The following is an 11,933-nucleotide window of genomic DNA, read 5'->3' as shown; positions in this document are numbered from 1 at the left end:
AAATAAAAACAAATCAACTCAACAATCATTATTTCACAGTAAAAAAAAAAAAGATTTGTGGAGTCGCATTCGGGAGACGAAGGCTTTAAAATTCCAAGTGTCGGAGTCGGTCATTTTCCCTCTGAATCTGCAATTCTGCCATGGCTGCGGAGTCATAGTTGGAGTCGTCGAGTCGGTGTCAGGGGTACCGAAGTCAGAGGCTCTGAGGTGCTTAGAGTCGGAGTTGGCTATTTTGCTTCTGACTCGTCAGCCCTGGCCCTAGTAATAACATTTGGCGATGTTGGCTTCGAAACCGAGGAAACTTTCAGCGGTAACCCTCGAGTCGCGTGGCGGGATAGTTCCGCTGTTCGCTTCGCCGCTATTCGGTGAAATGTCCCCGTAATGTTCGTGCGTACGGTAAATTGTGAGTGTGTCTGTCGCCACACGTGATTTCGTTGAGGTTATCGTTTGGTGGAAGTGATAAGTATTTATGAGTTGAGATTTGTGTACAAAATAGAAAGAAGATGAATGCCATGTCGGAAAACGATGAACTTGCCAAGTTAGTTGACGGAGCATATAAAGTAAGAATACTTTTGTAATTTTTTTTTCAATGAGGCGTTTTGCCAAATTGTTGAACCTCTTTGAAGTTCCTTTACTAAAGGTTATTCACCGCAAAGATGTACACAAATTATTCTTTTCCTATGACTCTCCTGTGTGTTTCAACAAAATACATTTTTCAACTAATTCAAGCATTAGCTCAGAATTATCAACATAGAAAGATAGCGGGAGGGGTGCTTTAATAGTGATGTAGGTCATGTAGGTAAACAATTTATATCAAAATAGTTTGAATGTCATGAAATGAGTGACTATTTTTTTTTATAGATTGTAAAATTTAGTGTCATATACTTATATCTGCTAAGAATATTTTGTGATTGTCTTTAGCAGAGGTGCCCACACCCCCAAAGGCAATGGTGCACCCCCTTAAATACCGCAAATACCCCCTAAAACAAGAGTCCCCTAAAAGTGAAAAAAATAATCTTAATAGCACCCCCCCCCCCTCCTCCAAAAATTTCAATGGCACCGTCTGCGCCATGATCCCTTCCATCTAGATGGGCACCGCTGGTTTTCAGAGTTTTTTTTACCGAAAAGATAAGATTTATTTCTTACCTTTTTCAAATTTTCTTCACATGAATACTTTGAGTAATATACGAGAGTGTAGGTATTTTCAATAAATGTTACTCGTATAGGCCCCCGTCATTTGGGCAATCAGGGGAGGGGGTCAATTGACGCTCCCTTGAATTAAAAAAAAAATAATGCAGTAGTGCATTTTTGCTTGTATTTTGATGCTTTTTTAAAAAAATATGCATTGATTTCATACCCTTTGCCCCCCCCCCCTGAAAAACTTTTAAAATGACGGACCTGTAATCGTAATGTTTTATTAGAATGTATTATTATTTTATTTAATAAAGATTACAAAAAAGTTAACTTAAGGTACTTCCTTAAATGAACCACAAGTATCAGAGCAGTATTTTTTTGCTATTAAAAATTTCGTTCTCTTAAAATCTTTCCTAAACAGATTCTAAGATCTTCCAGATTCAGAAAAAGATCAGATCTTTCTCTAAACAAATCTGATCCCTTTCAAATCTGAATACTGCCTAATATGCAATTTTTCAAATATCCTAAAACCATATAATAAATATCGCCTTTTTAAAATGTGTAAGACAAATTGACGCATCGTGAAAGAAGGGATACTATACATTCAGGCACGTTATTTCAAATTTTCCCCTGGGGACTGTAGTGCTGTTCGGAAAAGAATAGGTTCAAAAATTTAAACAGCAATAGTAGTTTTTTTTTAAATTTAAAATGTTGTGCATAAAGAGACTCGAATGCTATCAATTCTTTCGAATTTTTAGTACCAGTAGCGCAGCCAGAAATTACCTTTTTTCTATCCCAGAAGGTTATTCTCGTAGCGCTATTGGTAGATAGAATTTGTTCGAATCGAACACGATCGATTGTGTTAGAACTGAATATACATCAAAGTTTCAAAGTTCGAAAATTAAACATATAGGATGTAGTAAAACGTTGTATTGAATGTTACAGTATAGCATCGATTTAACGATTGTCAAGAGACTGGAAAAAGTTATCGTTGAATCAAGGATATCGTTAAAACGAGTAGCATAGACATTTAATACAGTCAAACCCGGACCAGCGAACAACAGTATCATTAAATTGAGAAAATTGTTAAATCGGGTATCGTTAAATCGAAGTTATACTGTATGTTCAAAAACTTGTTGTCAATATCTCAAGATTCGTATGGTTGCTCCCCGATCGAAATATTGGAACTGCATCAAGACTACAAAATAAATAATTAAATAAATAAAGAAATTAAAATAAATAAATAAATAAAATAAATAATAATGATGAAATAGCTTGTCATTAGACAGCTTTGAGTTAATCTGGGTCGTGGCGAAAACTTTTTATTAACAAGCAGGAAATTTTTTCCTTCCTTTTTTGTTCTTGTCTAATAGGCACTCTTGGCACTTGTGCAATAGGCACTCTTGTCTAATAGATGTTTTTTGCCCGAAACATAAAATATGGATTCAAGGTTTTAATTCATAAATAATTGTTTTAAAATAAACTGTTTTATACAGAGAATACAATATAGCGTATCACGGATTAAAATTTAGCTTATACTAGCAAATCAATGGAAAATAAGATCAACTGCTATAACTTTTAACAGTATTTTGTCTTGCGAACATTATATGCAAAGTTTTGTCGATTTGTAGCTATGTTGGACAGAAAAATGAGTTACAAGTTTTACTAAATTGCTTATTTAAGTAAGGGTGTTTAGATTATCTGCAGCAGAAATTGCTTGTATGTAATGCATACTGTTTTTTTTTCTTTACACAGAATATCACCAGTCCATATAAAACATCAAAGTCCCACATTAATCGCTGTTAATAACAATTAGAATTTTTCATGGCTGTTTTTGAGTTTTAAAGTATCGTAAGTTAAGCGTTCTTATACATGCGATTGTCTTATCAGTGATCACATAAGTATCAAGATGTGCATTATAGCTTTGAAAAAACAGCTGGTCACAAATACTTATTTTTCCTCACAAAATTCTCCATTTCTCGAATAGCGTAGTAAAATGAGAATGTTGTCTATTTTTTTCGTTTTGAATATTTGCACTCCGTATTGGAAGGCATCTCAAAGATAATGTATTACAGTAGAATGTACTTATTAATTGATGTTATTTAGTGAAAAATTGAAAGTATTTTACATTTTTGAATCAGAAACCCTTTTGGTAGCTGTTTATGACAAAAGATATTGCAGTGAAATCCCGTTGCAACGAGCAGAAAGCGACCGACAGTTTTATTCGCGATAACGAGAATTTCGTTGTTGTACCGATATTCAAACGATGCGATGGAAAATAAGGCAGGATTGAAATTTTATTTCATTGAAAGGGATGTTTCTTTGCATTGGCGTTGTTGTAACGGGATTTCACTGTACTTTTAAGCTTCGGTTGAAAAGTAAATATTTAAACATTGTTTATGAAAATTGATCAGAGATGTTTTGGGCTAAAAAATAATTACAATGGAAAAAAAAACCGTAGTAAATAAAGCGCAGATTGTTAAACATGTTTTTCGTGAATTGCTCTTGAATTTTTGACAGTTGGTGCTTTATTTACGTTTTTAAATTTTAATCATTGTTTATAACTTGACGGAGGAAGAAGAAAAAGAGACAAAATTGTGTGGTAATACTTTCAATACTGATTCAGTTTTTGTAATTTATATGTCATCATCATTACCATTGACTCGACACTCCATTGTGCGTCCTAGCCTTTTCCATAAGTTTCTTCCAGTTGATCTTTTGCCTGATGTCTCCAATTTGAGGATGTTAGCTTTGAAATTGCCTTCCAAGCAATCTAGCCATCTAGTTTTTTGTCTTCCTCTCAGACGTTTGCCAGCTCGTCATGCATTTGGACTTAGGGGACATGCTGATAACATGTCCTGCCCATCTCATTCTTTGCAATTTAATGCATTTTACTACATCCATATCTCGATAGTGTCTGTATAATTGAAAAATATACTTTTCCCTACAAACTCGGTTTATTTCTACTCCCCCAAAATTACCACGTAGATTTTTTTTTCTTCAAAAACTGACAAGAGATCTGTGCTTTTGGTTCATTGCCTATGCCTCTGAACCATAAATCCTAAATGGGCCTAGTGATGGTTTTATAAAGTGAAATTTTTGTTTTAGTCTTAATAAGTTTAGACCTGAAACATTTTTTCATCCATAAAATGCTAGGTTTACAGCGATTAAACTTTTATTTATTTTTGATCCTAAATCATTCTGAGCATTTACTTTGGTCCCAAGGTTAAGGTATTTAAAGCTGCTTACAGAATGAAATCTATTGGGGTTAGTATTAAAATGAGAATTTAGATCGGTATTGCTTTGCTTAGGGCACATTACATATTTTGTTTTGCTTTGGTTAATAGTAAGATTCATCTTCTTCGCCCCTTGTTCTAGCACTAAGTATTTTTCTTTAAAGACACTTGGGCGTAATGCATGCGTATCGTTGCTTTAAAAATGTTCACTTTTCATGGAATTTTACAGTAATGTGCAGTAAACATTACATTTCATCTGGCACGTGTATCTGATAAAGTCGCACGACTACCTGTAAACAAATCACTGTACCGGAAAGCAAATCGGGGGAAAAAATTCCAACAATTGAAAACATCTAAACTAAATTCTGTGTTTCAAAGGTTTGCGCTGGTTCCACTTCACCTGCTGACATCGAATTGCGTTAGCATTTTTTTTTCCCGAGGAAGAAATTATCACTTTCAACATTGCAAACGAGGTGTCACGTCCGCCAGGAATATAATTGTTAAACTTTAGCTCAATTTATTTCTGCTTTTGCATTTTTTTTTTTGCATAATCTATAAGACCTCCCATTAATGGAAATTCACCTAAAAATGTTATTCATAAATCTGAAATTTTCAATGTCACCTTAATTGGGACAACGAAGTGAAAATGGTTTAGTTTTAGGTCTTAACAAAGGTTTGATGTTTTTACTAATATGAAAGTATTCTGTGAAATTTAGCATACTTTGCAAATAAAGTGGTTAGAGATCAATAATCACTACTGCTGACTCCTTTGTGAGTCCTCTTTCAATTGGCATCAGCAGATTTAAGGGTCGCATGGACTGGGGAAGGAGTCTGGGAATTAAGTTTTTATCGCAGAAAGAGGATGTGGGAGGGAGGTTTACACGTGCTTCTGCTCGGAAAAATTTGAAAAGTTAAAGCAAAAGAAGCAATTTAAAGTCATGTAAATTACGTAGTTAGTTTAAGCCGCGAAAATTTTGCCAGTTTCATGTAAGCAGATGGAAGTTTCTTCTAAAAAGAAACAAATAACAGCTATTGAAAACTATTATTAAAATCGAAACTGAGTAGAGATATGGCTAGTTTCTTTTTCTTCTTAAGCAGTGAAAATAATTTTTGGAAGAGGATAACCGAGGGGGGGGGGGGATGATCTCTTTCATCATTTTAAAGGATTAAATAAAAAGTAGCAGAGCAGTAGAAAAGTTGCATATTATATTTGTATTTTAATATTTACTTGTTTGACATTTTGAATTTAAAATTTAAAAAAAAAAAACATTCAAATATAAATTCTAATTGTTTTTTTTTTTTGCCCCAATTCATATTGTATAAGAATCTTAATATCGTTTAAAATACAGTGGTGGTAAAAAAAATTGCATCACCCGCGCCGCAAAGGAGAGGAATATCATATCGACTGCATTCAACACACAGTCAAGCATCCCGTATCCCAGATGATTTGGGGATGTATTTCTGATCAAGGAGTTGGTGGGCTTCACTTTGTGCAAGGAACAGTAAACGCTCAGGTGTATATTGACATTTCGGAGGAGAAATTGCTTCCTACTATCCGGGATAACTTTACTTCAGTTTCAAACGTCATTTTCCAGGACGATTCTGCTCAGTGCCATAGGGCAAAACTGGCGAGTAATAATTTAAAAAACCTAATTCTTGCCGTTAGACTTAAATTGACATTGAGTTAAGTAATTTTTTTTTCTATAAACTCACACGCAGGTTCAGAAATGGAAAAATGAGCATGGGGTCAGCAGTTTGCCTTGGCCCGGAAACAGCCCCGATCTACGTAAACAGTTATCGGATTCCTGTTGTTAAATGTTTATTTCATAAGTTTTGCAGAATTTCACATACATTCATCGTTCATCGATCGACCAACACTTCTCACATAATCCCATTGTTGTGAAAATGCAAGGGTAATGCAATTTTTTTTTACCAGCACTGTACAAAGCGTACAAATAAGTTGGACGAATTTTTTGAATTGCACTTCCAGTTTCCAATGCTTGCAATACGGATACATACAGAGGCGTTAAAAATATCTCTGATGTTAAGTAAATCATAATACTTTCAGTTCAAGTGAATATTAACAAAAAATAAATAACATGTTTCAATAATATTATTTTGCATAGCAGAATGAGTTCAGTATATTTGTTCTATAGCCACTGGAGCACCCAGAATTTCCAATTGAAGTTCATTAGTTTTTACGTGTATGTGAACACATGTTACCATACCTAGCTTTTGAGGCTGGGTAGGAGAGTTAACCCTCAAATCATCCCCTCACTATGTCCCTGGTTATTATATCACTAACATAGTTCAGAAAAGTTTTTTAAAACAAAAAACAGCTGGAACTAACTTGTGAGCTTGCGAAGGTATTTCAGGAATTTAAGTTGGACTAACTGCTCCAACTGTTCACATAGCATTGAATGTCACCAACTGAATATTTTGATTTCATTTGCTTCCCAAATTTTTCAACAGTACGGGAAATTTGCTGCCATGAAGGTCTTTCTCAAAAGTCATTGCATTTTGTCACTATATTTTTAACTTGGAATTTCCTATTTAAAAAATATTTTCGAGAATCTTTAACATGGATGTTCTTGAGCCAGCTTCTGGATATGTAAATGAGAATGATTCATCATAAAAGGAATAAGTAAGTCAAGTGTGGCTAAATTCATGCCAGCAGTGAATCATTTCATTGACAAGTTCACAGAAGAAAAGTAAATCCATTTTTAAAGCGGATAATGAGCTTAAAATAAGCTGGAACTTTTAGAGATGTCATTTTGTGTTTCTGTAATCAAATTAACTCGTTTCGTAGTAACCGTCCTTTACGCAGATTATTAACTTTATTATTCAAACTTCGTTTGCGTTGTAAAATGTAAGTTAAAACGTGATACATTTCTACGGTGATTCAAACATAAAAAATATTGCTAAATTGAGACTAGCATTAGTTACTAGATTTAAAGTTACTGTTGAAACTTGAGATTCTTAATCGAAAACAAATGAAATGCAAGTAAATTTAGCAATGAATGACAATTTAAGACGTGATATGTTTATGATCTGGAATAGAGAGGATTTGGAAAGGATTTTTTACTGATCATTGATTTTTTGTTATCGTAAGGTAAATTTTAATAAATCATACTTAAGGATTAAAAAAATAAAAGGTGTGAAGTAAAATTAAAAAATACATAGGTTATTTAGATGTGAAAAAATCTGTAAGTAGTAACCCCCTGAGCCAAATAGTCAAAAATTAGTGTCTCATAAGCAGGGCGAAACCTCATACTAATACAAGCTTAGTTTAAAATTGTCTTTCCTTTTTCGCGTTTTCGCATATTAACTAGAAAAAAAAAGTATATTTAACCTTCATTCGTGTTCTGGTTCGCTAGATTCATCTTAATATGATATGCTGCCATCCAGGTATGGGCATCACTGTTCTAAACGGTCCTTACTGTGCGGACTAGAATTTTGAACTCCTTGAATTTTGGTCAAAAATGTTTCAAAATTTTTTTGTTAGCATTTTTTTTCAATGGATAGTATTTTCCTGAATATACAATTGCAATAACCTAAATAACCATAAAAAAGTTAAAATTTCGTATTTGCTCACTTTTTTTTAAACTTCAAACTTATTGTATCTCAACACTGCATCTCATTTCGACCATTTTTGTAATTGAGAGTGCGTCTAAGGTCATGGGGGCTGTCTACAAAGAATGTTACACGTTGGGGAGAGAAATTGTGAGCTTGTGACAAGGGGCAGGGAGGGGGTTGGAAGAAGTATGCATCATGCATTGTTTTTATAGGATATGTTTATGAAAATTAGCGTGACACGTGACGGAGAGGGAAGGTGACCTGGAATACTTTGTGGCAAAGATAGGACAAAAGAGTGACATCATTTATGTACAGCTCCTTGCAGGTTAAATGGGGACACGCTGTTTATCGACGACAATAGCATCACGTTTGAAAAATTGTGGAAACATAATTTCTGATTTAAAATCTAAATTTAATGACCTTTCTCTCAATAATACTCGTACAAAGTTAGTTCACATAACTAGTGCGTGGTGGCTTATAAACTATGTTTTAATTGTGACACATCATTAAAATTTCATAATTTAAAGGAAACATTTTCAAATTTTAATAACACATGACTAGTTTAAAGCAAAAAACCCTCAATTTTTCCTGCGAAACCAAATATTGGCAATCAAAACTATTTTTAACCACTTTAACCAGTTTAAATATGTTTTGTGCGTTTAAAGGAAAAACCGTATCTTGTACATTAGTAGCACCTTTAAATAGGTTTTAGTCTACAAAGACCTTTGTATCATAGTTTCTAGAAATATATATACTTTTAAGTGCGTAGCTTTTATTAAAAAGGACCTCGAGCAAAAAAAAAAAAAAAAGAGAGAGAGCTTTTTCTTTCATTGGATTAAATTTTTCGAGACGTTATTTGTAAATATATTCCAAACACTAGTGCTCGAAAGAAGCTGGTGGAAATTCGTTGGAAGAAAATGGTTAATCCACTTTGAGGGCTTTCAAAGCCCTTGCGCTGCACTTTCGAGAGCCAAATTTAGCGCTAGGTGTTTAGAGATGTCAAAAGCCGGTCTTCTTTTTTTCTTTTAAATTTTTGGCTAGCTTAATGAATGCAAGCATCATTTTTGTAGGCAAATATCAAAAGCTTTAAGTTTAAGTTAATTGATTTATTAAATTTCGATTTCTTCATGTAACTTAAGCGACCTTCCCGACTGAAATTAAAGTTTCCAAATGCACAAGTATTTAATACAGCAACTATGTCTTAAGTTAAACTGTGATATGAAAGCTATTAAACATGAGAGATACAGGCAAAAAAATAGAAATTGATTGATTAAAACCATTCTGACAGTATCAAGTTCAACAACCCGATTATCAAACGCTTTGCATTAAAGCTTCGACTTCACTTTCAACTTGGTCACGTGATAAATTTAAAACCTCATGGTTGAATCTATTGAGGTTGAATTGGGAGCAATTTCGTTTACGTGACTGGTCGAAAACGACAGGGGAGAAGCTTGTTCAGCACGAGAAGCGCTATGAATAACAAAACCGAACGCGCGTCGGTTCCTGTTGCAGTACATTCTGGAGTAATTTATTTTGGATGTTGAAATTCCATTCTCGACCGACAATACAAAAGAAATATAACATAAAAAGCTATCGAGTTTTCCTACTGTTGTTTTATTTAAACTCTAGTCTCATTATTTTACTGACAACTTTCAACATACTGCATTGGAATAGGAATGTTTAAATTCCCCATTCCAATGGCAACCATAAATCGAAAATTTTAATTTTCAATGCCATCGCGTTTTGAACTTATTATCTTCTCAAAATGGACAACTTTTAAGTTACTGCAGCTTTTCCATTTCAACGCTTTTGCAGCAGGTTTCACACATCTTTAGAAAACGTTTTTTAACTTTCCCGACTACATCTTAATATTTCGTCTTCATGAAAAGGGAAGTTTCTTAAATCAACAACATTTATGTTTTCGTTCGCGCCGGCTGTGTTTGCTCAGAAGCCACCTGTCTTTTCGATTCGGACTGAGATGTGATTTACTTTGTTGTGCAGTCGAGATGAAGGTTTATTTTCTGAGGTAATAGTATTGATCCTTTCGAGGCTGCTAGAAATTGTATAAATGGTGCTTGTTTATGAACTTGCGCAATACATATTATTTGAAACTCGGGCATCTTTTAATATTTATTGAAACTTGTTTTCGGTAATTCCTTTGTAATCTTTCAGAGCAAGATTCTCGTTTTCAACAGACTTTTCTGGGAGAAAGTAAAAATGAAATAGCGAAATTAATGAATCTAATATGTGTACAATTTTTCCTTGCCCACTTATTACAATATTTACATATCTCTTCACAAATAACTAGCATGCTGTGAGTATCACGAAACTAATCTTTCTTATGAATAATCCTACGCATAATCTCAACTACTAAGATTTATCTTCACAGCATTGAAAATTTTTTGGGAATGGTTATTTTTGAAGCAATTTAAAAATGACGCCACATTTTCTCCGTGATTTTTCACGTAAAACCTTTATCAATCTCAATGTAAAGCTATTGGGTATTCTTTATAAACATAAGTTACTTTATTCAGTAAATGACTGATCTGTGCTATTTCTTATATTAGCTACCAGTTTGTTTGGCACTCTTGGCTTCCTTAAGAGGTCTTCCATCTCCAGCTCAGTCACTTTCCTATGCCGGGCTGATGAGTGCTAATAAGCATGAAACTGCAGTCCTCGGCTGGAAATGACTGAACTGGTGGTGTATTTCATGTATACTTTACTTTATTCGATTGATGTACTTTTCCATTCTGTTCAATATTTTTTTTTGTCCGGCAGTTTTTTATAGCTGTTTTGAAATTTCAAAAACATATGACAAAGAAACAGAAACGAGGCTGTGTTCCGTCTCGTTGATTTTTGTCTGATATATTTACAGCCATAAGCTCGCATTTTTTGCAATGAAAAAGGCTTTCTTGTAACCCCCGAAACAAGCATCTGCATTTTTCATTAGCAAAGTTGTTTTTGTTGATGGTTCTATTTTTTTTCAGAAGCGTGTTCACTCCTTGCCCCAGAAAAGTTTCTAAATTTTAGATGAAAAACAGTGAGTTTTAACGTTATTTAAGCATTTTAGAGTTATATAATCAACATTAGAACCCCGAAAACTCGACTCTCAATAACTCGACACTCCGGGAAGCTTGGAAGCCTGACACATTTTTTGGCTTTGAAAAACGAAAAAAAAAAAAAAATAAATAAACACGCGGGTGTTTTTGTGAAAAAAAATAATTCAATTTACAGTAATAATTATGCTTATAGACTCTTACGAAGCAGTAAATATATAGCTCTGAAAAGACTGAAATTATATTTAAATAAATCCTAAAAAGAATAAAACAAAGTATTGCAGTCGCACAGCAATAGAATTTTGATTAATAAGAGAAATAGTTAATTAAAGCTTATTTTGAATAAGGTTCTTGGTTCATTAAATAAAAACAATACCTCAAAGTTAACGCTTTAATACAGTAGGCCTAATACTTTCAGTCAAAAAGTATGTAAATAGCGGGTTTTCATTGGGTCTTACACCCTGAAAGTATTTAAGTATCAAGTTGTATTTTGCAAGGTAACTATCGTTAAACAAGGGGGGGGGGGACACTAACATACTTTTGTGATTACACAGCACATAACTAATAACTTCCTTATATTATTGATTGAGGGGTGCCCCCCAAACGGATTTTTGAGGGGGCTCGGACCCCCTCCAGGCCCCATGGAGTCGGCGCCACTGTTCATAAGGAGTGAACACGCTTCTGAAAAAAATAGAACCATCAACAAAAACAACTTTGCTAATGAAAAATGCAGATGTCGGAGCCAAAGCTTATGAACAATATATTTTGAAATTCTCTTTAACCATTTGGCTTACAATAGCGTATCGGAGCTATCAGTCTCTCTGATGCTACGTTTGAGGATTGGTACATCAAATTCTACTATAGTACCTGAATTGAAGAAGTAAAAATAAAATTGGGACGGTTGTGGTAGGTAACATACTCGCCACAAAAT

The 11,933-nt window shown here is 34.0% G+C and overlaps 1 protein-coding gene across 2 annotated transcripts in view; it reads left to right on the top strand.

Moving 5' to 3' along the window:
• Positions 1 to 240: 240 nt before the first annotated feature.
• LOC129234633 (brain-specific angiogenesis inhibitor 1-associated protein 2-like) overlaps positions 241 to 11,933 on the top strand; it is a 155,859-nt gene continuing 144,166 nt past the window's right edge. For both annotated transcript variants that reach the window (XM_054868666.1, XM_054868665.1), the window contains exon 1: positions 241 to 560. In XM_054868666.1, the coding sequence (XP_054724641.1) occupies positions 504 to 560 (57 nt within the window). In that variant the 5' untranslated portion in view covers positions 241 to 503. The remainder of the gene's footprint in view (positions 561 to 11,933) is intronic.

Source organism: Uloborus diversus, chromosome 1 (genome assembly GCF_026930045.1).
Source record: "Uloborus diversus isolate 005 chromosome 1, Udiv.v.3.1, whole genome shotgun sequence".
Lineage (NCBI taxonomy): Eukaryota > Metazoa > Arthropoda > Arachnida > Araneae > Uloboridae > Uloborus > Uloborus diversus.
The sequence above is the reverse complement of the archived record's forward strand: the minus strand, read 5'-3'. Positions and strand labels throughout refer to the sequence as shown.